General features: G+C 44.0%; 1 protein-coding gene across 6 annotated transcripts in view; it reads left to right on the top strand.

The window, feature by feature from the left end:
- The window catches only part of MAP3K20 (mitogen-activated protein kinase kinase kinase 20), an 89,319-nt gene extending 70,439 nt beyond the window's left edge, over positions 1-18,880 (top strand). For 5 of the 6 annotated variants that reach the window (XM_069861108.1, XM_069861110.1, XM_069861109.1 and 2 more), the window contains 6 exons: positions 77-139; positions 1,120-1,212; positions 11,785-11,901; positions 13,384-13,458; positions 14,526-14,676; positions 17,961-18,880. In XM_069861108.1, the coding sequence (XP_069717209.1) occupies positions 77-139; positions 1,120-1,212; positions 11,785-11,901; positions 13,384-13,458; positions 14,526-14,676; positions 17,961-18,640 (1,179 nt within the window). In that variant the 3' untranslated portion in view covers positions 18,641-18,880. Of the gene's footprint in view, positions 1-76; positions 140-1,119; positions 1,213-10,640; positions 10,662-11,784; positions 11,902-13,383; positions 13,459-14,525; positions 14,677-17,960 lie in introns of those variants that run through there. The other variant, XM_069861112.1, reaches the window with a different exon arrangement.
- The last annotated feature ends 6,846 nt before the right edge of the window (positions 18,881-25,726 follow it).

Genomic DNA, 25,726 nt, shown 5'->3' with positions numbered 1-25,726 from the left:
CTGTTTTTTATGCTGGTGTTTGCAGTATGAGATACTGAATAAATTTCGTCTGATTTTGTTGATTTTCTTTTTCTAGACTGCTATTGAGAAGTTAACCCATGACTACCTAAATCTGTTTCATTTTCCACCATTAATTAAGGCAAGTCTCATTGTTTACATGAGAAGTGCTTGTTGTATTGGTATGAATATATTGTTCTCTTGTCTCAGCTTTCCTACCATTCATGGGAGAGTGTAGCAGCAGTTCCTGCAGAGCGTTGTGACAAATGTGGAGGGTCAACAGCAGCAATGAGTCACATCAGAACAAGTAATAGGATATAAAAAGTTGTTTCCAAGAAGGCTCTAAGATTTTATCGTGGAACTAGTAGAATTATATTAAAAGACTACTGGTTGCAACTCCTTTGTTGTTATTAATCAGAAATTACTTTTAAGAGCCATTACTCTGAACTGGTGTCACTGGCTGCTCACCACCGAAGAACGGCAGACCCCTGGCCCAGAATAAGCCTGTCATTCCTCACTTTATTAATGTTACAGGAGAGAACGATGATGATAATGTCTGGTCACCCTTTTGTTAACCTGTTGGTTTTCTGATAAAGGTAATAAGAGCTGTGCAAAAGGGACAGAGTGTTTGGGAACCTCAGAATTGCCAGAGCAGATATTTGCCTGATTTAATTTGATGAGCTAATCAAGCAGTTCTAGGCCCCAAAGCCTGGAGTAGCTTTTTTTTTAGTTACAATTTATTGCACAGCTATAGAGTGAAATGTACTTCAAGTGAATTTACAACCAGTGAAACTATGTTCTGCAAAGGAGAAAATGAAAATAAAGGTTTTGCCATTATACCTTGCTGGCTGCAATTCCACTGTGCAGTGCTGGAATGGCTCAGCCAGGATCAGAAGTTGTGCAGCATCTCCCAGGTGCCATCCACTGCACGCCGTAAACTCATGCAGAAGCCCTGGCCCCTCTTGGGGCAGTGTGATTGGGGCAGAGTGTTGACTCCTTTCTGCTGCCTGCCAGACTTGTAGCATCTGAAAGGCAAATCCTTACTGCCACCAGAGGCTTTGCTCCTGTCTCCCAGGGGGTTGTGGTAGATGTTAAGTCTGACCTTGCCTTTCTTTTTGGCAGGATTCTGCGGGTGGATCCGAAGAAAACATAGAGAAAGTAGTGAATCTTGAACTTGTTTTTGGTTATCACTTGAAGCCGGGAAATGGTCCAAAGGTAAGCTGGCTGCACTGTATCAGTTGGTTTGTTTACCTTTTTAGTCACTACCCAGAGGGTTCTGTATCTTCTGGACACAAGAAAAAATTGTTTATTGTGAGAATCCTCTTTTGGAAAGTGCTGACCAAATGTCAAGGTGGCACATGGGGCCTGGTGGTGGTAGTGAGGAAGAAGAGAGGGGTAGGTGCAACACACTGCAGATGGCAAAGCTACTGTGCAGCAGCTGGTAAAAGGCAATTACCAGCTTACCACATTCTAATCAAACTGTAGCCCCAAGCTGAGGTGGTTCGAGGGTCTCTCATTGCACCCAGTGTAATGGGAGCATTGATGACTCCAGATGATCCAGCAAAGCATTTCCACTAGGTTGTCTTTTCTTGAGAGTGAGGTTTTTTCCCTTGCTTTTTGTTTACTTTATCCAGCCTGCCACAGGCTGCGAGTTCAAGGAGTTTAGGATTATCATCTATGTGTAAATGGTGTGCAAAGCATCTCTGAGTTAGAGTCAGGGGTTATGACAGCAGGATTTGTTTCCTTCTGTATTTGACAAATCTGTATTGTCTGTCCACCCTAAACTTGTGGGTGGCTGACTTTCATCTTATGTTATCTGGCTGCTTTGCTTTCGGGGCATATTCTTTGCAGAAGTCTCTTGACTTCTGTACTTGGTAGTGCTTGCAGAGAAAGAATTTAGGTTTGTAGTTTGCAGAAACTTGGATTCATACTGAAACCATTTCATCAATTTGAAAAAGGTTTTTGCTTTTCATCTATAGATGTCCTTTTTTGTTTGTTTGTTTCTTTTATCCTAAATGCTGTTTTTCTATGAAAATCTTCTTTATTACTATATGAATTACTTAGACTGTCTCAATGTTCTCAAATGCATGTAGCTTATGATGCTGTACAGCTGCTTTTTTGTAGGTGTCCATCTTTCCCTTCTATGTGCAACTCTACAAGGAACCAGAAGTCCATGAAATAGCTCATATGTTCCTTCCATGTGAGTTGTGAGACGTAGTGCAGGAAAGCGGGCAGCTTCCCCCAGGAAAGAGCAAGAGAAGGAGTGAATAGACCTCTGAGTGCTGAGGGAAATTCAGGTTGCACTAACGGCTATTAAGTTTGAGAACAAGGAGATATTTTAGCTGTGATGGCAAAATCTGCAAATAAGACAGCATGCCAAAGTCTGTAGGACAGGTGCTGAATTATTACAAGAGGACAAGGCTAGTTCAACAGACCTGTGTAGCTTTTGTAGGTTTTGAATGTGCCAATAGAGAACCCTTTTTCTTTCTCATCCTTCCTTTCCCATGACCTTCTAATTGGTCCTCTCTGTTATGTGCCCAGTTGGGCCCCTTCCTAAGAAAGTCTTTCCCTCTGCAGCCATGAGTGCGTGCCAGGCCTGCCTTCCCTGGCATCCACACCACCACAGCGCGTATGTCCCTGATACTGTTCTAGGGAACGCACCTTCTGTCACCTGAGTTTATCTGGGCTGGAAACTTCTGTCCGAGCTCTGCTTAATAACTCATACCTGCCTTTAAAGGTGGTGTAGTTTCACAAGTTTTAAAAAGTGGGCTGGAAGGAGTAGATCGACTGAGCTTTTGGGCAGGATACTAAGGCCAATGTGAGCAAGGTAACTTACATTTGATATAATGCTAACAAAGATTGGTGTTGTGCATACAATACAGAAAATATGACTAGCTTGCTGCTTTGAAAATCCATGGATACAATCTTCTGGCTCCCCTAGAGGCTGCTTTAAGCCAACTACTGCTGCCATCCAGATTTGTTCCAAAATTAATTTGAGATACTGGGTAAATGAGGATTGAAGGGTTTAAACTTCTTTATTGTGCCATTTTTATAAGATAGTGGTGCCTGTTCCTGTAAAACTGGGTCAGCAGAAACACTTGGGATCGTACCTTCCACCATCTCTGTAGCTAAAAAGCTGGCCTGTATCAGTTTAAAAATAAATTTCTCAAAGAAACTTTACCCTAATCAGTCCCTGTAACTGGCTGCCTAGCTAAGAAGCATTTCTTCTGTTTTAGCCATGAGAAAAAAGAGGCAGTAAGCTTTTAATCTGGGTTATGAGTTGAGAAATGTGTTCCTCAGGTTATGTGTAGACTACTAGACCTGTGTACATCAAGGAAGATTATAAGGCTCAGCTGGGAGTTGGTGCAATGTAGCAGGAAGGGCGCTCTGTACAGGGGAACAGGTCACACTGGGAGTTTTTTTCCCCAGGCCAGCTCTGCACTGGTCTCCTGGGCTGAGTTCCCATTAGTTCTTGTAGTGCATCTACAGGTGAAGTTGCACCTGGAAACAAGCTGGTCCATGTGCTTGCAGGTGGCTTCACCAAAGCATGGGACAGGGCAGACATGGGACAAAAGCACGCTCCTGATCCAAACTAAAGCACTAGTGGGTGCAGCTTCAGTGCGCGGCATGACGTACCACAGTGCCACAGGTGGATGGACCTGAAGCTATTTGAGGGGTGCAGATTAGTTCAGATGTATTTGGCTGGTCAAAGTACAGCAGTTTCTCAGGTGTGAAGATAGTTTCTTGAGGCACAGGTGTCCTCTCCCTGGCACTACACCAAGCCCTGCCAGCACAGGCAGAATGCTTTCTCCATAAGCAGGCAGGAGCATCACAGAAAGTTAAGGGCCTTAAGAGCTGGCACTGCCTTTTAGCAATGATCTTGATGAATACGCCTCAGGATGGCATTTGAATGTTCATCCTTGTCTGTACACTGAATGAAACATTGACTACCCACTACGTGACTTTGCCAGCCTCAGATTTGTTAGCTAATTTAAACTGCATCTTCTAGTGGGTTTATGTTGGTTTCCACCAGCCGACAGATGCAGTCATTTCATTACAGTTTCCTTCCCTTTTTAGCTGCATCTTTGGAGGTGATGAAAGCTCAGTTGACCTTTGTGCTCTCTGAATGCATCAGGAGTGAGAGCTGCTAAGCTAACCCGGTTTTTCGAGGTTTCTTTTCCAACTCTTATAGTTCGAGTTATGTGGTTACTTCCATTCACTTCCTTTAATGACCTTTCTGTACACAATTCCCACTGAGCTGAAAGGTTATAGATTTAGACATTTTAAATGATTTTTTCCCATAAATTAAAAAAAGGGGGGGGAGACACCAATTAACTCCAAGACACCAAAGAGGGTAAAAACACAAACCCTGGCAATTGTGGCTTGAGCTGACTCGCAGAACTGCAGAGGGAATTTTCAATGGCTTCCTTTTCCTAGGTGGCTCATTAAAATTTCCCAATCAGGGAAAGGTGTCTGAGCTGTGTCAGCTCTGCACTGATGAATCATCCAACTCTGTAAGAAGGATGGTTCACAGTCTTTTTGTCTCCTGTTGATGCATTCTTTATTTTTGGTCTTCAAAAGGGCAGATTTCACCGTGCCTTTGAGTGTTTTCATTTCTTACTGAGTGTAGCACAATCTGACCTATATCCAAACACAAAGCCTTGAAGTTGGGTCACCATTTTGCCTTATTTTTCCCCAGTTACCTCTCTTCCATTGACAAGGTAAAGAGAAGAACCTCTTCAAAACCATCTGCTATATGTGTGAATTATTTTCTAGGCTTGCATATCCAACTGGGGTATGTTTTAATGCCATTATTTAAATGTGTAGTGCAAAAGTGAACATAATATTAAGACTACTTCAGAGAGACATCATGACCAACTCTTCCTGTGGAGAAACATGGGCTGACAAAATGCAGGCAGTACCAGACAAAACAGTTGTTGTATTTGTTGTAACTGAAATGCAGTTTTACAAGCTGAGACCATGTCTGCTGCTTCCTCTCCACCCTCCCCCTAGATCAACACTGAAAAACTCTTTCTTTACTTTCTTAAAAATAATTTCTAGTTCAGACAGATGTGATGTAGCATCACCAGTTTAAGTTGCCGTGGAAGGCACTCCTTACATTATAAACATGGCAAAAAATAAAGCAACGGTCAAGGCCTAAAATTTAAAATACCACTTCTGTAGCTTTTCAGTCGTAGATATTCCCCATGTTTTGCAGGTATTCTAACTCACTTAAATAAGTAAAGCTTGCAGAGGAATAGGTTTTATCTGACTCTTTGCCAGGTACTTACAAGTACCTTGACCTTCTCACATGGGATTATTTAATCTTATCTCAAAACTTCATCTTCTAAAGACTTCCTCTTTAATTACAAATCACAAAGCTTACACTACTAAAGGCTGACAGTTAATGCAAGAATCAGAGTAGCTGTGTTTGTGTGCCATTCTCGTGTATTTACTCCTATTCTAAGTAGTCAGTAAAGGGATAAACACTTTGTGAAGGAAGCTGTAAAACAAAACCACAGCCACATTTAAATATAACCGGCACCGTTAAGAACCAGTTAATGTAGTCCACTGGGAAAGTGGATCAGTTGTAGGGTATTAGAATTTTAGTGCATGTGATCTGAGCTCCTTGTATTTTCTTTCAAAGAGGCTTTTCTGGGCCACATATTGTTTTTACATGTGGTGGAGTCGGTATAACTCCATCATCTCCACTGGGATTGCTCCAGCTGTGGCATCCATATTTAACTGAGGTCAAACGCAAGCCAACACTTCTTAAAATCCTTGCGTAGGCAGTGCTGAGCCAGGGGTTCCCATCAGAAATTATCAGCTTTTCCATAATTCTGAAAAGGCATTTAGACTTTTCAGCTAAGTTATTTGCTTACTCGATCTAGACTTTTTAATTTCAAGCTTTATTTTTATACCTTGGCCAGCTCGAATTAACTTGCTGCCTTCCACTTGTGTCTCGCACGCATAGCCTTGGTCACTTATATGTCTGCAGAAGCAATGACTGGTTCTCAGTGGTCTTGTAGCCTTGGTACATCTGCTCTCCAGACAAAAGTCTGCAAGAGGAGCCTTTGTTCTGAGGCACGTGCTGGACATTTCCAGCAGCTCTGCCATGCCTTTACCAAGCTCCTGCTCACCCTTGTCCCCAGAGCTGATGTCCTGCAGGGCTGCAAGTCCCCGTGTGCAGGCACAGCCTCTGTTGACTGCCCTGTGGTTGGTGGGGATGTGGTGCCTGCCCAGCTCCTTCGTGTTGTTCCCATAAGCAGCCCACGGGAAGTGCTGCTGGAGGACTGGCCTGGCTTAGCAGCACAGGAGGGCATCCACGCAGCCTTCAGAGAAAGGACTTGTGGTTTTTGTGCTCCCACCTGTACAATCCCACTGTTGCAAGCAGACTGCTCATGTAGATGATGATGCCTGCGGCTGCAGCAATCCCCATTTGCTTCTGATCACATGGCAAGGGCAGCTCTTGGGAAGCACAAGAGCAAGGCTCAGGACTGCTGCTATCGCAGAGCCCTCCCTCTCAGCTGCTACAGCCTGTTCTTCTCGAGGCACCGCTACCCGGCATGTAGCAGTGCCGGTTATTTACCATTATGGTCCCCTCTCTAGCAGCACAGAGTTTCACAGCAATGGATGTTAAAGGAAGATGCTGTCGGGGGACAGATATTTTTGGTACTGATGGGTGGTCTGTGTAGGTGTTAAAAAGGCCTCATGCTTCTACAGGCAAAGCCCCAGCCAGCCAGTGCCTGTTGCCTCGTGGAGGAGTAAGGGCTCCAGCTTTTGGAGGAGGCACTCAGGCAACTGATAACGTAAATACCTCTTTCACTTACTTTTTATCTGTACGTTTTAAGACTATCTCTCTCAGAAGGCCTCCCCTCTGCCCATTTTTTTCTGCCTGCACAGCTGAAACAAAACCAGTGGTGGAGCCACCTTCTCTTGCTGGAGCCTGGCTGGCAGCAGCCTGCCCTGACCTGAGACACCAGCCATTGTTAAGGGTATAACACATTTACATATTTTGCAATAAAACATCAGTTATTTGCATTACTGTGTCAAGTTTTATTTGATTCTTTCACCTAAAAATGACTCATTTTCCTTTCTTGTATTTTAAAAACCAACTACTCTAAGCTTGTTTGAGAATAATCAAAAATTGCCCATTTAGCTAGAAGTCATTTTCTTTTCAAAAGGCAAATGTTATTTAATCTTTCAGCTGTTCATTGTGCCATCATAAATACTTTCTTTTCAGCACAGTTGTGGGGACTGAAATGAGCCCACTAATTGCCTCCCATTTCGACTGACATGTGGTGGTTTAGTGGAAAGAGAACACAGCGGGGAGAAGGAAATAGGAGGCTGAGAAAATGAGAGCTAATTATTTTCACTGCCTCATGTCAGGCTCTGTGTCAGCCTTGTTTTTACAAACTGGAAGGTTTAGCACTAAATAAAACAAACTGGCGTCATGTTTTTATATACTGGCAGTGTCATGGAAGCAGCTGCACATCTCAAAGACAATATAATGCCTGCATTCGCATGGACACCATCTGACAGCCACTGTGAGCCACTGCTAATGAGGATATCACAGTGGTGCCAAGTGAAAGGTGCTGAATTATGTATGATTCTTCATCAGTGCAGCAATAGTCCTGTACATCATTATGAGACATTGTTTTGCTGAAGAGATTAAAACATTCTTAGTTCCAGACCCTGCAACCTATACACGCTACAAGAGGTTATTAATGGAATTTTTAGGGAGAGTTTCTTGTGGATTTCTTTTTGGTTAAAAATATCTCATGGGACAAAGCCGTGGTGGGTCATGACACTATATATATAAAGAAGAGAAGCAAATTAACCATAATTGTGTTATCTTCCTTTAAATCCAGAATAATAAAATATAGTGTAGCAGGGTGATACATAATGATAAATAACCCAAGTGCTGTCACTAGATGTTCAACTCTAATGCCTTTAAAACAGCAGGTTTCAGCAGCTGAGATAGATAATAGCTAAGAATGTAAAGGAGCTTCTGGGGACCTAAATCATCAACATTCTACTACTTTTAGTACCAGCATGACCAACATTTTTTTCCTATTTGTTTCATCTCACTTTTCTTCTAATATCTAGTTGCCTGCTACAACGCTGTTTCCATTTTTTCTTCAGTCTTAAAAAAAGCAAAAAAATTATTGCAACCACTGATTTTAAAATAAATCCGGGATTTGGGCCTCCTTGGAAAATGAGGTATCTCCCTGGTGAGAGTTTTAAGGTGTTGTTGCAGGAGACATGTTTGTTGTTTAAAGCCTGTGCTTGATCTTTTTCATTTCCCTTTCAGTTTTTGTTGAAGCCGGTAGTGCATATGGGGTTAAAGGAGTATTGTCACCGCAGTAAGCCAGAGAGTTAATTTTTAAAGTGTTCTTATTTTCTGTTTTGAAGCTGAGGGGAAGTGGTTCAAAATACGCGTGTGATTTGCTTTGCTTTTCTACAGTCATTTGCAGAGGCTGCTGATTTAATAGCTTTGTCGAAGTGTAATTCAGAAGTGTTTTTCACACAAAGTTTTACTGGTTGTGCCTCCCAGTTCTGAAACCAGACACATTTTTAAAAACAAAAAGCTTAAATGCTTTATTTAAATCAAAATCAAGCAGGTAAGTATTGGGAGATATTTTAATGTTTGAATTACAAGTTGTCCATGGAAATTGCGTTGAACGACTTGTGTAAGTATACTTATCAACCAGGTACTTGGAACAAGCCATTTCCAAATTATTTTCCCACATAAGTCTGGCACTAAATGTAGTCTTGTTCCAAGAAACCTTATGACTCCAATTCATCAAAGAACTGACATAAATATTCTAGCCAAATTTTTGCTCAAGTGGCTGCACATCTCTCTCCATTCATTGCTAAATAAGAACCATAAACTTGAATGAAAAACAGATAAATACATCCCTTTTTTTGCAGCACACAAGTCTTGCATTATTTACTATGTGGCTGAACAAAATGGTTACCAAGTTTGTGAGATAAGTAGCCATCTACTTATCTTAGATATTTCCCAAGTGCCGAGATTCAGAAGTCACCTAGCTGCTAGCTTAGTTGCCTGCTTCCTTAAATGCCTCTGTCTTTTCTCTCTTTTCTCTTTTTCTCCCAGCCTCTCCTTCCCTTTCTTTCCTCTGGTTATTTCCCTGTCTTTCTGTCTCTCTCTTTTTGTCCTTCCCCTTTCCACAGATGATTTTGCAGTAATGCAAAATGAAGACCTTGCCAAGTAAAACAAGGCATGTGGTTTTGAGTGACCAGAGAGGATACCTTTACTGTGGAAATTTGCCCATTTGGTATCTGTGGTGTGACTGGAGAGGTCTCCAAGGAGGACTGAAGGTTTCAAGGCTGGATTTGAAGGACGGGAGTGTGTATTTCGTTCTCTGAAGCTGCAGTTCAGAGCTGGGGAAGGCGGTGTTTGTGCAGTGCTCGTGCATCCACAGCTACGTGGGGCAGCCTGATTCGTTACCACACAGAGAGGGCTCCTGCATGCGCAGCAGATCCATGAAGGGGCTTGGCACGGGCATGTGCCCACCGCCTGCCCAACCCTGGATTTACACAGTGTGTCAGACTTCTTTAGAGGTGGTTATTTGATTTATGTTGTTTATTAAAATGAGGTCATGTTTATCAGATCTGGTCTGTAGGGAGATGTAAGTGAACAGCACAAAACCCTGAACTGTGAAAGCACAGGAGCCCTGGCACAAGGTGCACCGTGGGTACTTGGCACTGGTCTCATCGCAGGAGATGAGCTGAATTAACTGCAGGATAGTATTTTATGTCAATGTTTTGGTTTTTTCATTGGGTCAGCTGTTCTTATAAAACTTATAAATGTCATTTAGCATCTTGTCTCTAACCTCGGGTTTGATCTGCAATAGGGAATCAAGCTAGCATGTATTTAGGAAGTCCTTCCAAAAAATCTGGCAACAAGGAGTGTGTGGGCAGGGAGAGGAGCATGGTTTAAGAGGTGAAGCGAAGTCAAAGACAACTAACTCGCTTTGCTGTTCAGTTACATAGATCCTAAGCCAGCATCAGGGCTGGTGCATTGCACTGTATCTGGGAAAGAGACAGGCGTAACCCTGTGTTAGCTCACAACCCAAAACAGCAGGACAGAAAAAGGATGGGCAAACAGATGCAGTCCATGATTAGCAAACAGAGGCTGAGGGTAACTTTGTCTCCTTAGGTTTGTTGCACAGGAAGCCTCTGAGTCTCAGTCAGGTACCCTGACCACTAGACCGCAGTTCCCATCACTCAAACTTGCACTGGGGTGATGGGAAAACCAACTCATACATACACTCTGCTTGTAAAACACAGAAGCTTTCAATGCGGACAGATGGACATACAGGGCCAAATGCTTTCATAAGCGTAATTTGTTGTTGCAGTTCAGAAATTATTATACTCTAGTTTTCTTTTATCTTGGAGTTGCCAATTCAATGCCTGATTGAAAGACTTCTGAGGGCTGAGCTCCTACGTTACATTTATGAGAGATGCACATGCAAACACTAGCAGATAATCGCATGTGCGAATGGATAGTTTTTAGGCTGCTGTACGTTTGTGTGTGCAAATGACTGCTTATGCAAGCCCTTGGCCCTAAGCAGCCATCTGTGTCTCCATTGAAAGTTTTTGCATTTTCTGAGCAGAACTGAGAAGACGGCTGCCTCCTGCAAATACTGAGACTGTGTTTGCCTGGCCAGCAGCATGTGGACGGGACAGTCCTTCCTGAATCCCTGGCAGGTCTGGAGGGGCTCCTGCTTCTGAGGACAGAGTCCCTACTTCCTGCATAGAGGTGAAGACGCTCTACTTCACTGCAGCCCTGTTGCCCTTCAGGGGTACTGAATTTTGGAGGAGGTCAGGGCACTGGGCAGTATCTAATCCCCAAAGCACCTGCCAGGCACAACAGCAAACGTCTGGTTTGCGTCGTGGGTCAGGCAGTCTTCAGTCCCCAGTGGGAGCTTCCCCGACCACAGGCGTGAACCCTGGTCGCAGGACTCAGCCCTGGGGGATATCCTGCAGGATGCTGCCAGAGCCATCAGCTTCTTGTAGGCTCAGCCCTGTGCTAATTGTTGGATGTTGGCCCCAAGTTCAGATCATGGGTTTATTTAAGGATACCATTCATTGCTTTGGTCTATTAGACCCACTGCAATTATTTTCTAAGCTGAGTTTACTTCTAATTAGTAGTGCAATTGGAGTTAAGCCGAAGCTTAGGATGCTCAGTGTGTCGCTGGGTGCTCAGTATCTGAAATAATGGAGCTCTAATAACCAGCTCATCGTCTTGCCCATTATTTTAGCGACTGTCTTGACAGTGTTTCACAGACCAGCTGAGCATTTGTTCCTAGGTTCACTGGGAAGATGTCCTTGGGCTGGCTGCCAGCACTGGCTGTGACCCTGGGCGGCAGCTCCCACCGCTGCCCTGCGCCTCCACTGCCACATGGATGTGCAGAGCTCCTGCGCTGCCCGCTCAAACAGGCTGGCTCTCTGGGTGGGTGAATGCCATGTTTCTCCTGGAGCCCATCAGGGAGATCCACACCTCTGAAGACATCCAGACCTGTCAAACTAAGAGGAGAGCAAACGAGAGAACTTGAGGATTTTCCCTTATAAACACTTTTACTGGAAAATGTGCATACCCTAAAATACATACATGTTCCTTTGTCACTGGGTTATACCCCCCCCCCTCCTATATTGAGGATTAGGGTTTGGGTTGTTTTGGCTTTCAGTTTTGCTTCTTTCTTTCTTTTCCTTTTTTTTTATTCTAACAATCCAGCATTTTTTTATTATTATTCATAGGATTGTAAATGGAAAATGTACATGGAGATGGACGGGGATGAAATTGCAATAACCTACATAAAAGATGTGACATTCAACACTAACCTACCTGATGTAGAGATTTTAAAGATGACAAAGGTATTTACAGCCTTAAAGCTTTCACGAATTCACAGATCTCAAACAAAGACATTAAAATACCACAGCAGTCGACTTTTGTGCTTGTGGAAGCTGCGCCTCTTGACAGCTTTTAAATAAAATGCACATTTTAAACAGATTTGTATCATAATAGGAGTTAGATATTTTGGTTCTCTTTTAAGCTGACAATAATGTTAACAATAGAAAAATAAAAGAAGGAACTAGTTTATATTTTCTTGTTTTAATTTCATGTTATATCCTCTGAAAGAGGATTTTGAAGAAAAGAATGTTCAAAAAATTACCTTCCTTTTCAAGAGAAGAAAGTGATTTAAATGTTCCAATTTGAAACTTGATGTGATTTATCTGGGTTGGGTTTTTTCCTCTTTCTTTTTTTTTTTGTTTTTGTTTTTGAGATGGTTTTAGAACTTTTACATGGTTCTAAAACTCCCTCTTTCATGCAAGGATGGGTTGCAAACACTGAAACCTATCAGCAGACAGTACAGCACTGAACATCTGCAATTCAGTGTCACTGGGCATTTTACCTTATTTCAGAACCTGACTGTATATATTTACTAACCTGCATTGATACTGCTTTTACTGTAAGCAACAGAAGCTTTGTTAATGCAGAGGGCATTGTTTGCTGTTATTTATGCATTTTTATTAATATGCTCAACTTGATAATAGGTAACTAAATAGATTTCTAATTAAAAAAATATATGGCTTGATTGCCAATTAGAATGCAGCTCTAATATGCACTGATAAAAAATGCCAAACTCCTGAATGCTTTTAATGGTGAAATTTTTGGGGAAACTGCAGGCTATGTTTTTCTAAAGGAAAAACTGAAAATCAGATTCTCAACAGTCAGAATTCTAAGGAAAATGTGAAAATATGAGTATTTGCCAAAAAGGATTCTCGTATTTAAATCATGCTATTTTTATGGATAGCAATTTCTGGAACAACGCTTGTGATTTTTTAAATTACTGTTATTATTATTTTGTAAAATAGTTTTCTGTTTAATTTTCACCTTGGACATTTTAATTTTTTCCTTAAAAAAGTTTAAAATCAGATAAACTAATAACCAGATACAATAACATTAACATTTCACACACTAGAACATTTTTATATCTGTTAGGAAATAGCCGCTAGAATTTCTAGATTTTGTTCTTGCTGCCCTTTCTAAGTCTAGCAAAAAAAACCTGTACATACATAAAAATGAAAAGGTTTCTGCCTACGAGAAAACATGACATGTTTTCTTACCTGCTGCCTGTTATTTATAGAACTGTCTGCTCAGTTTCCTTTTGTAAACAAGAAGTGAATCATTCCAAAATATATTGCTTTGTCTCTTAAGATTTTAAGAAAAGTGTAGATGTTAACAATATGGATATGGAAGAAAAAAAGCAAATGTTGAAAATATCTTTGGGGTATTTCAGAAACAAGTCAGGAGATGAAAAGCATCTTATAAAACTCTCACTATGCTTTTTTCAGCCACCGTTTGTAATGGAGAAATGGATTGTGGGGATAGAAGAACACCAGTCTGTAGAATGTGTTGTTACGTATGAGGTAAGCTCTAAGAAACAAAATAAAAAAATTGTTTATCCATGATAAAACCTACATGGGAGGTGTGGAAACAGCATCCTCTGACTTTGTTATATCCTATAATCAAGCCTCAGCAGCCTGTAATTAATTGTAAAATTTAAAGTTCAGTGCAATAGCTGAATGAGGTTTACAGAGACAATATCCTCAGACTGCTGCCTGGGACACCTTTTTTTTTGTCAAGGGCGACAACTCATTTTGCTTGAAGTGTAATGGTCAATGTTGCTTGCATTGCTTGAAGAGCCTGTGTTTTTTACCTTTTCAATGAAGTGCTAATTAAGAGAGCTGAGAAGCAACAGGAGAAGAAAGAAAATGAGAAGTCAAAACTAAAATAAGATAAAATAAAACCTGCAAGACAAGACAATGCGATAGAAATTAGCCTTTGTAAAAAGACCTTGCAGTTAATTATAAAAGTGTTTTTATAATGAACGATGCTATGTGTCACAAGGAGGCTAATAATTGAGATTCCATCTGTGTCCTGAGGAAGGATTCAAGCAATGATGGAGAGACAAGGAGATCCTGTACCTTGCTTGCTTGTCTCAGAAATTAAGAACAGTAGTTTCTTTCAGCCTGAACTTTCTCACAGGAATCACAGGCCTTTAACAGGAAATTGAAGAGCTTGATACTCCAGGAAAGTTTTGTGGAGTGTCCCCCTGCAAAAATACCAGCTCAGTCCTACATCTTTTTGCAGAAAGCACTACCCATTTGACGCTCACGTTAATATAACTAGTAAAACATGGTTTTCTGTTTGTAGAGGAAGGCCTTCAGATCTTTCCTCCATGTGGTACATGAATTCAAACAGTTATTCACTACCACATTTTTAGCATAATCACAAAATACAAGCCAAAATTATCTAGAGTCTAAAAATACTTGAGAACTGGTGAAGTGGTTTTTCAAAACAGACTCTACATTGAAAACGCTGCTGCTGCCCAGGCACTAGTGGAAATTCCCTTATAGGAGAGCCTGGTGGGTTGTGTGGTGCTGTGTCCTCGTGTACATTATGTCCTCATGCGTGTTGTGTCCTTCCTGAGCAGAGCGATGTAAGAGCTCCCAAAAGCACCAAGCACATCCAAGCTGTCTGCTGGAGCAAGGTGAAAGCACAGGATGAGGTTGAGACAGTACAGCTTATGATACAGACCTCGCTCCCTAACTCGGAGGGGAATTCGCGGAGCAGATCCGACTCAAGTAAGTCAGTACACACAAACTTTATTCCAGACGTGGGCAAGCGGTATACGAGGAGAACAGCAAAAAGTCAATGCCATTATTCTGTTCCAGCAACAGGGCATCGTCTTGCAGCATCAGCTGGCATTGTCGTCCCTGTGATGTATTTGTAGATGCAGGCAGGAGCACCCTGGCATGTCTTACTTAGCTTAAAGGCTAAACTTTGGGTAGTAATGTGTTCTATATCACTATGTGATTTAAGGAGGATGACCTGTAGGCTCCTGTAAGAAGCATGCTGAGAGCAGTTCATAGTGATTAGTTGCAAATCTTTGGGTTGAGACAGCTGAGGGACAGTGCAGGAGCTGGAAGAAGATACCAGTAGTGGAGAGTGAACTTCTCTGATTACGTAGCACAATTGCCAAATGTAGAAAGCAGCCCTATAAATTGAGAGGTGCTGGGATTAGACTACAGGCACATCTAAAATGGGTGCTCTGATTCCTAATGGAGAAGAGGAGGCTGAGGGGAGACCTCATTGCTCTCTACAACTACCTGAAAGGAGGTTGTAGAGAGGAGGGTGCTGGCCTCTTCTTCCAAGTGACAGGGGACAGAACAAGAGGAAATGGCCTCAAGCTCCCCTGGGGGGGGTTAGGCTGGACATTAGGAAAAAATTTTTCACAGAAAGGGTCGTTGGGCACTGGCAGAGGCTGCCCAGGGAGGTGGTTGAGTCACCTTCCCTGGAGGTGTTTAAGGCACGGGTGGACAAGGTGCTGAGGGGCATGGTTTAGTGTTTGATAGGAATGGTTGGACTCGATGATCCGGTGGGTCTCTTCCAACCTGGTTATTCTATGATTCTATGATTCTAAGCATTTGTGGAACAACTGTGTTCTGTAGCCTAGAGCATGTCCTAAAAGATACATCTTCACTGCAGATTAGCTCCAATGAAGGAGGGTACTGAGCCTGATCAGCCATACAGCCATACCAAAGTGCAGTGTTGTATCTTCGTGGGCAAGGTCTGCCACAGTAAGCCGAGATGATTTCATTTTTGTGTGGTAAGCTGTGGGACAGCTTGTCTGTCCCTCTGGCACATGGAGGAGTTACATGAAGACACTAATGTTTTGTCAGCTCCCACATGAACAGGCTCAGTTCAGAGGAGGTGGGTTACCAGCCAGTGTGAAAGCTGTGCCTCAGCTCTAGCAAACTTTTTGGCCTGTCTTCTTTACCGGGTCACCTAACCTAGGTTTAAAACACTACCAAACCCAAGCACAAAAGTAAGGGTAATACCTAAGAGGTTCAAATAACCAGCCATGAAGGTACTGTCTCTGTAGGTTGCAACATTGAATGTGTAATTCAGTGCAAAGAGGTGGTGGTTCAGAGACCATATGAGGGAGGAGACCCAGCCCATAAGAGGTGAGAGGCAGCTCCACAGTGCACACTGGGAGGTCCCTGCTGGGCAGCTGGTCCCTGGGCTGGTGACCGCAGCTGGCCATAAGGAGCAGGGACTGAATAGCCTGAAGGTGCTGAAGGGAGTGCCTCATTTAGGAGAGCATCCACGCTGGTCCTGCAGAGTACGTGGTGGCCACCTGAGCTGACAACAGAGACCCATATTCAAGTCCTGAGCCTGCTGCGTCCAGCTTTATGAGGTCTGTGTTTTACATTCACAGACTTGGTAGCAAGGCACAGGGGAGTGGTAAAGGAAATGGTGTCTAGAAAGTACATTTCAGGATACGTGTTTCTTTTGAACCCTTAACTTTCAAGGAGGTTGAGAAGCAGAGAAAGCAATTCCCATTTGTCTTTCCATGAAAGGAGGTTCATCTCCCAGTGCAGCCAGAGCTGTCTGCTGTGGTGGTGTCACACTTGCACTTTGACAGTAAAGACACTTTCCATTTGACATATTTGACATTAAGTTGAAGTGATTTACATCTCTTGGGATTCAAGCAAAGTCTGAGGAAATGAGGAATGGTAGAGATCATCCATTACATCTTAATATGAGCAAGGACAGAGCCGCTACCCATGTCCCGCAAAACTCCCCGCAGCTGACGCAGCGTTGCAGCAAGAAGCAGAAGGCCCACAGGATAGGGAGTCTTTCCCTGGAAAACCATCAAAAGGCTGGAGAGAGGAGCTGGGGTCCTCTGCTGAAGATAATAAGATTTTGATTGTGTTTATGCTGCTTCAAGCTGGCAGAGTCAAGCTTTCCTGTTGAATGGTATTAGCAATCTTTGAGAACAAACCACTTAAATCTCTCTAGAGCAAAATTATTTAAGCTGCTTCCCATGGGTTTCTGGCCAGAGCTGTAGCCTCAGATAAAAGGAATTCCTGGTCTCTGCTGCAACCATAAAATAGCAAACCGGGCCGTGCTTGCAGTTCAAATGGGAAATTTATAACTATTGTATTTGGTATAGGCTTTCATGCAAACTGCAAGACTGACTTTCAGAAATGCTTCAGTCTTATCCCTGGGAGCTACAACTTTTGTAATGACCCTGGAGCTGTGACAGTAGATGTGAGGGAGCTGTGATACCCTGAATCAAATCACAGTTAAGCACCGTCTGAGTTGTCCTGGCTAAAACCTGCTGCCTCACCGGCTTTTCCAAATACAGAGTTGATTTTCTGCATGAAGCTGGATGGAATGGTGTAGCTGGTGCTTAGACTCAGTATCTGCAGCATGCAAAGTGTATTGATTTCTGAATTTGTAGTAATAATAACAACTCAAGTGACTCTGGTTGTTGTGGTATGTAGCAAGAGGAGGTGAGTGTCACTGCCACAGCGGGGATTTGCACCAGAGTCTGTGCCACCTCTGTGCTGGGCTGTGAAGGCTGTGACCATGCCAGCTGGGAGAGGTGCATGTGGAGGGCGATGCTGCAGTTGTGCCGGCACCTTGGGGTGCCCACTTCATGCCTGCTCTGGAAGTCTCCAGGCTCTTTTGAAATAAAAGCTGTGGACAAATCTGCCCAGGCTGCCAAGAGCATCACAGGAAATGTTTTAAACCAGGTTTGGTTAAAAACAGAGAGGCATTTCAGAGTGGAACCTACCTGAATGGTTTGTTCAGTAAGTGTCTTGTAGTCTAAGCTCCATAATCTGCACTGGCATCAGAAATATTTGGATCACTATTTGCTAATGTTGAACCATTTATATTTGCTAATGCAGCAAATAGTCCTAGGTTTGAGTAGGGTTGGGAAGAGAAAGGGTGGTTTGAGATATGTTGAGGTTCTTCCAAGAGAAACCGTGGTACCTAACCTCACATTTTCAGTCAACCAGAGAGCAGTTTTCCGTCAATTCACAGAGAGCTGACTCTGTCTCCATTTCCCTGCCAGGCATCGACAGCCAGTGGATGCAGACCCTACGGATGCACCAAATAGCAAAAGCCATTTCTCACCAGCACGGCCACCCCCACAGCCCGACCACCGTCACCCACTACCTGCCCTACCTTCGCAGCCAGGACTCCTACGCTGCTGCCGTAAGGAGGACACGCGCTCCCGTCAGTTACCAGTTCACGTCCATCACCCACTCCAGAAACTCCTCTCCCCTCTCACACGGTTTGATGAGAAACCTCTCAAATCTGCACCTGAACTCAAAAGGCAGCAGCACCTCCAGCACAGCCTCTGACACCGCTTCGGAGAGGGACAGGTCTGCCGGCAAAGGCAGAAACGCCTCGCACAGCGCTAACTCCCGCAGCTCCTCAGATGGGCGGCGCAGTGGGACCAGCTCCCCGGTGCCCCCTCGGCACTCGGGAAGAGCCTGGAGGACTTCCTCGCCAGTGGAGCCCCCAGCCTCCCTGCAGCGCAGGCACCCCCGCAGCTCCCCCCAGCCCAAGGCCATCCCAGGCATGCCCCCCCAGGATGAAAGTGAGCCCACGAGGGGCGAAGGGGAGAGCAGAGTCAGCGAAGGGGGGTGGATAAAGGTGCAGCACGTGAAGAAGCCACACAGGCAGACTGGTGGCAAGCTGGGGAAGGAGAGGCCCAGGGGGAGCTGGCGGGGACGGAGGACGTTCTGAGGAAGGAAGTTTCCCCTTTATTTAACTGAATGTTCAGCCGCATGGAAACCAGGACGCCACCTCCCTCGCTGGCTGGCACAGCCCAGGGCCTGCCAGTGGAAGGGGAGAGCCATCTGCCTTGACTCCTGGCACAGTCAGCACCGAAGGATTTCATTTGATTTTCTCCCTACCATTCGGCTGCTCTTGTTCTCAGCTGACTGGATATCCACTGATTCGCTTAATATTTCAATAATAAAATCAGTAAGGCACAGCCAGGTGCCACAATGAAAGGCTCTTTGTTTCATCCTTACGGGAGGAGTTGTGCTGCTACATCTCACCTCACTTCTGTCTCCAGATGCTGGGTCCAGCTCTGAGTGGAGTCTCTTCACCCACTGTTCAATCTGCTTCTACCAGGGCTGTAAGAAGAGGTAGTATTTTTATCAGACCAGCATAGTCTGAAAAAAACCAGGAACACACGGTTTTTTCTTCAGGTCCACTCTAGTAGCTTCACTTCTCCACTTACAGCTTGCCATCCTCTCTCAGGAATTTCTCTCTTTGCTTTTTACTAAAAGCCCTGACACCAACTACCTGACACCACTGAGAACACTCTGCTTGCCGTAATCAAAAGGCGAAACAAAAACCAGGCTTTATTCTTTTTGGGGAAAAAAGTAAAAATAGAGAGAGAAAAAGACATTGCTTTTATTATAGTTACATCTAACCTCATGGAGGAACATGATAATGTTTATCCTGGGCAGCAGGCATCTTTTAATTGATTTTTAAAATGTGACCAGACTGTATCACTTTTGTCTTTCAGTCTACAGGTAGTAAAGACAGGGTCAGCAAAGTTTCTGATTAATGTGGTCTTTAGCTCTACTGAGAACAAAGACACAGCTGTAGACTCGCTTGTCGTCAGAAAGTTTCTTCTTGGCCTTTTCACTCCAAGTTGATTTGACACAATTAAAAATTAAAAAAAAAAAAAGAAAGTTAGGGTTTCCCAAGACGCAAGAGGACAAGAAAAAAAAAAAAGGAAGAAACAGATAAAGGAACTTGAACCCAAAGAAATGCAAGGTACCCTCTGAAAGCCAAGAAACTCTAAATTAGACATGTTTCTGAACAAGGTGCTGCATACCACCTATACCAAGCAGCTCTTGCTGGCACACAGTTGTGAGCGATGCAGGAGGAGCTGGTGGCATGTCACCCCCTTGATGACTCCCATCACCGTAGCCCCAGCACTAGACATTCAAAAGAATGTGTAAATTCCCTGCTCCACACTAAGGCCATTCCTGGAGCTCTCCTCCCTCTGATTCCCACCAGCTCCATTTCACTCTGGTAGCTACTGGGAAACTCTGTGAACTGGGACTCACGTTTCATTCGTTCAGGATAGGGTCCACCAAAACCAATGGAGCAAGACACAACTGATACCAGGTGTCAGGAATTGGATCTCTGTCACTTAAGGACCTGTTCCTCTGACAACAGTTAGGAACAGAAAAACTAGTAAGAAGCTTTACCTGGAAGTGAATGGGGCTGCATGTGAAGCTCTGTGATAACAAAGCTTGCAGCTTTCTTGTGGCTTTAAACTGGTTGAAAACTAGTTAGTAACCCAGTTTCTGCCCCGGCTCACTGAACATGACAACTAATTTGGGGGATGTGGACAGTCCCCCACTGAACGTTTCTCTATCACAACTTAGCAGGAAACTGACATTTTGTCTAGGTTGGGAACCCTTCCCTAACAGTACTTGCCATGACGGGAAAGGGCTGAAGATTCCAGATGATAGTAACTGCACCTGAAAGCACTTGCTAGAAATGTGCTCGTGTTATTAGCATTTGGATATGCATCTCAGGAAGCAAGGTCTTGTTTCACAGTTGGGTCTTCATAAATCCTAGAAAGAATTTGCAAGAGTTTGGGAGAGTACATGTCTCTTCCAGGGTGATGAGGATGGTGGTCTAGTTGTACAAACCTGAAGACTAGAGCCTGCCCAGCAGACACTGGGCTGGTGGTGGTAATTCAAGATTTATCAACTGCCTGTGGTTGATGGTCAAGGTGTCCAGAAAGACTCCTCTGCTATTTGTAAGCAATTTAATGCTGTGCCTCATTTTAATCTGCAGTGTACTGTCTGTCCACATCTGTTGTATTAAAAGTGTTCATTAGCATTTAAAGGAGGAGCAGTGGTATTGATCATATCTATTAAAATGAAACAATCATGCAATAGTGACTGATTAGAAATCCTCTTGCTGCACCAGCATTGCTGGTTAAAGCAACAGTGAGTGAACTTGTAAAAAGAAAAAAATTCTCAATGAGATCTAGTTTTCTGTCTCATTTGTATTACTCTTAATGTGGCTACTGCCTATCTAGGTAATGATTCATTATAAGTCAAAATGTGCTTAAATTTTCACTCTCCAGTATTTTCTAGTGCTAAGCAATTTATTTCCATGTTTTACCAATGCGCAGCCACCACTGGCTAGTAGACTGTGCACAGCAATGTGGGAAATCAGAGCATCTTGGGCAACTACACCTCAGCAAATGTCTGTTCTTTAGAAAGAAGCCATGCTGCGGTTTCTTAGGGTTTTCTTACAAGTCTGTTAAAGCCAATCATATTTAAGTACCAGTGTGTCTAGATTTGCACACCAGGAGCTGGACACACTGCCCTCCATCCATACATATATCCTCAGTGCTCTACCCTACCTCCGTGTCTGACTCTCCCAAGTGGCACAAAACATCACTGCTGTAGAGGCACACTTTGTTTTCCCAGCTCTCCTTTCTCTTGATCTTCATATTTCCATGCACTGATGTTGCTGTCTTCTTAATCCTCAAGGGTATGTGCGTTTTCCTTTTCCCCAGTTTAAAAAACTCTGAATTGTAAGAAGCTAGCTCTGGGATGGCTGCTGGAATGGATGAAAAATACCAGAGAAGTCTTGAAGAAAAATTCAGATCTGGACATCCAAAGCGAGTGAGTATTTGCATTCAATGGGGAGAATATTTACAAAATCAGATACAATTTATTTTTTTTATTAAAGTGTGAGACCCTGACAGTCAGAATTTACACAGAATCTGTTTGTTCACTTGGCAACATTTTACTCTGGATCTTGTGGGAATTCAAGAGTTGCCCAGCTCTGTCTGGATGCTAGACATCAGCAGAAAGGTTTCAGGGTGAACAGCAGTGTCTCTCAGGCAGGAGGGAGGAAGTGGTGCTCAGCTCAGACAGGAAAAGCATTATGGTCCTGGGTTTTCTGAAACCATACAGGCTTTCCTCCCGCAGCTGATGTCCTCATGGCATGAATAAAAATTATGCTGAGACTTCTTTCTTTTTCAGCCCACAAAAATGTGTAGTTCATTTTTTAATGCTTTTTTTTTTGGTCTTTCCAATATATCTAACTATGCCTTTAAAAAAAAAAAAAGAAGGAAAGAAAACCAGGAGGATGGAGAGCAAGCACTTAACATGAAGGTTAGCAATCATTCTTCTTTAGCTCAGCAAGGTGTCCCAGAACTGGTGGATATTGGCTTCCTAAGTACACAAATTTCCCCAGCAGCACTGGGGTACCTGCCGCTACCATCAGAGGGACTGGTCGTAAGAGGCGAGTGTCCTGGGGACCTGCTCCACAGAGGGACTGAAAGGCAGCCCAGCAGCCTGGTGCAGTCCTGCACAGAGAAGTGACTGTGCTCTTAGGGCACACGTTCCTGTGTCCTGCAGGTCAGAGGCTCGTATGCTGCTGTGCTGCAAAGCATCTGGTGGTTCCAGTGCCTGTGAAAACTCTGCTCCTAAGCAGAGCGGGTAACACGTGTATGGGAGACTCCCTGGAGCAAACCCACTGCCCAGTCCCGCGCACACAGACCCCTTTTATTCACGTGCAGAGGCAGAGCTTGAGGGGGCTGCCTACATGCAGCTTGCTCAGCAGTCAAAGGCGTTTCTGAAAGGAGGAGACAGGCCTGCTCAGAGGGTTCATGCGCCCAGATGGGGAGAGGATGAAACAGCAGAGTAACACCTCACACAAGCTTTTCCTTTTCCCATGGAGCCTTTGCAAATTCACAGAAGGATGATTGTTGCGGAGGTGACAGCCCACTGAACAGTCCAAGAGGCTCCAAAGGCGTTAACAACCCCAGGCTATTACTCACCCCCTGTGATCGTTAATCCATACTGGGTCAGCGGAGCTGCAGAGGAACTTTTTTGTGGCCTGGGCTGGAATTTCACCAAGCTCAATAATTGATCTGGGCAGCGCTGTAATCTCTTGCAACATTTCTAGTTGTTGCTTTGGCCTTGCATTGATTTCAAAGCACATACCAAACACTACACCTGTGCTGTGTTGGCCAGAAAGACAAACAAAGGTCAGAGAGGGGAGATGCTGTCGCTGTCTGACCCCGTTTCACTGGGGAATGCAGCTGCCGGGGTTTCAGCCTGTCCAACTGCTGCCATGATGTACTGTGCTGGTGGGATCTGGTCATCCTGAGCGTGTGGGGTGGGGCGACCGTGGGACCTGTGACCTGAGCATCCTGCGGTGCTGCTGCGGAGACCTGCCTGCAGGTCCCTGTCTCCCCTTGTACACACAGATCTCAGGAACAGGATGCCAACAGATAAAACACGGCCATGCTCTCAGGGATGGTGGTTTTCAGGGCTGCGGTTCACAGGTGTCGTTGCTGCTGATGGATTATTTCCGTTAAATGCAAGAGGAAGCTAACCCAGTTCCTGTTCAGCTGGGAGGAGAGAGTGCTTGTTCGTGCCTCCCCACAGCACTACCACAGCCAAGCTAACGGCCCATGAGAACCTGCTTTCTCACTGGCACCAGTGAGGAGTGGGTTTGAGCATTGTTTACTTTTTAAAGAAAACATTTGTTACTGTAGTTTTGCTCTTTCTAACCTGCTCCCACTGATTATTTTCTAGCAATTGGTCATGTCTTACAGCAACGCCCCCCTCCCTGGGCACCACCCTAGACCCCATGTGCTGACCACAATCAGGCAATTTGCTGAGCTGAGTTAGGGAACGGCTGCTTCCCAAACCCTCAGCATCCCCCTCCTCCTTCACTCCGAGGAACAGCTCTCAGCTGGCGCACCCGTTACTGCTGTCCTCCTCTCCAGCTCAGCTGAAGGTGTTGAGGATCAAACCCCAAGTGTTTTAAGGCTTTATAAAAAAATGCTGGCAAGCATACGGGACTGTGCATCAAACATACATGCCTGATTTTTCTGACTGTGCTAGAGAATGCACTTTGATCTAATTATTATTATTATTATTACTTTCGGCTGGGAAAGATGAGCAGTTGCCTTTGTAATTGTGGAAAAACCCCAAACTGAGGGACCTCTTGACATTTCACGTCACTAAAATGGAACCAAATAGCTGTGCTGCTTCTGAAAATTACATCTGACAGAATTTCTTTCTGTATATATGTCCACCATAGAAGGGTTTTTACATAATTTTCGTATCTAATGAAGTGCCAAAGTGTAGCAGTTCAAGCCAGTTTGTTGCAAAAAGTTAGAGGTTATGGAGGAGAAGTCTATTACGGCAATAACACTAATAAAGGGTCTGCCAAGATCACGTTTGAGGACGTGTAAACATCGAGCATTTGAGATGAACATCTCAGAGGACAGAGGAACGGCACTGGGAGGCAGTGGCAGCCCAGGGCGGCTGAGAAGCAGGAGTAAAGTGTGCAGCTCCCACCCCAGCACCATCTACACTCCCCACAGCCACATCCCACCACTCCCACCCCAGCCACCTGCCTGTCCTCAGGGTCGGTGCCTCCTCCTAGAAGCTTCATGAAGTGGTTTTGCGGGTGCCGATGGCCTAGAGACACCAACACTGTGCTATACGGAATAAAGTGGCTTAATATACCTGGTGTGCAACATACACATTTATTTTCCTGTCTAAGCAAGAAAAGCTAGGGCTCCCTCCAGCAGAGAAAGGGGATTTCCCTCATGCTGTTAAAAAATCCAAACCCACAAGAAGGACCTGAAACTGGGACCCCCGGCAGGCAGTAATTAGCCCCGAGAGAGGCATCGTATCTGTCCCTCCCGTTCCTCCTTCCTGAAAGAGCTGCCAGGAGAGGGGTCCCTGGGGAGAAGGCTCAGCCATCGCCTGTCTCCCCACTCCCATCCTCTCCCCGCAACTGCAACTCGCTGAAGACTGGTGGAGGCAAGGGGAATCAACACTTACGAAGAGGCAGTGGCAAAGCTGATACAGAAGTGCAGAAACCCAGACTGCACTAAGCACTTTTGGTTATTTTCTGATAGCCTCCTGTTTCCCACAGTTATGCATTTGCAGAACATTTTGTAAGCAATTTCTTTATGATGTGACTTAATGTATTTTGTGTTTTCAAAAGGAAACGTAAAACAAAACCCAAGAGTGAAAGGACTGGGATCTTGAGCTTTTAAAAGTAGCTATTGCATATCAGCAATATTTTTTGCTATGCATATGGTGGAATGGCCACAGGTTACTCAAATGAGCTTTATAATTGCACACCCATAATGTGCATCACAATGCTATGGTCTCTGAATGGTCTGCTATAACGTATTCTTGGAATAAACATTAAGATTTCTATCAAAACTGACCACATTGCAGCCATTCTCTTAGTGTACTTATGAATATAGCTCCTAGATGCATTTATCAGCTGCGCTTTTTCTCTCCATGGGCTGTACATATTCCTTTGGTTTTCCTCCTCTTATTCTTTCCCTTTCTATAGTGTCACCAGTTTCTGTCAAAGAAACACGGTATGGAATAGGATCAGGTATGACCACCTTCAACTCAACATGCATGATGCATGCATGTCCAGCAAACATGTAGAGGTCTAACTATAATTAGAAAAACTGGCCATCCTCTTGCTTCTGTATAAGAGCAAGTGTAATTTCTGGGTTGCAATCAATAGCAGGTTACCTGTTTACACACCTTATTATGTCTTGTATAGTAGCGTTAGCCGCTGGAGGGTGACACATGAACAAATACATAAGCTTGATCAGATCTTTACAGAAACACACCTTTCAAGAGAGAGAAAAACAATTAGTGTGTGTTATAGGTTACTGAATTACAATTTAAGTCATAAATCAATGTCTAATTATTTTAATGCAAAAGGTTTTTAGCTTCATTTTATTGCACTAACGGTTTCAATAACACACTATAATTTGCTCAG

Source organism: Phaenicophaeus curvirostris, chromosome 7 (genome assembly GCF_032191515.1).
Source record: "Phaenicophaeus curvirostris isolate KB17595 chromosome 7, BPBGC_Pcur_1.0, whole genome shotgun sequence".
NCBI classification, from domain to species: Eukaryota; Metazoa; Chordata; class Aves; order Cuculiformes; family Cuculidae; genus Phaenicophaeus; species Phaenicophaeus curvirostris.
Note: the sequence above shows the minus strand (reverse complement) of the source record. Positions and strands in the feature narration are given on the sequence as shown.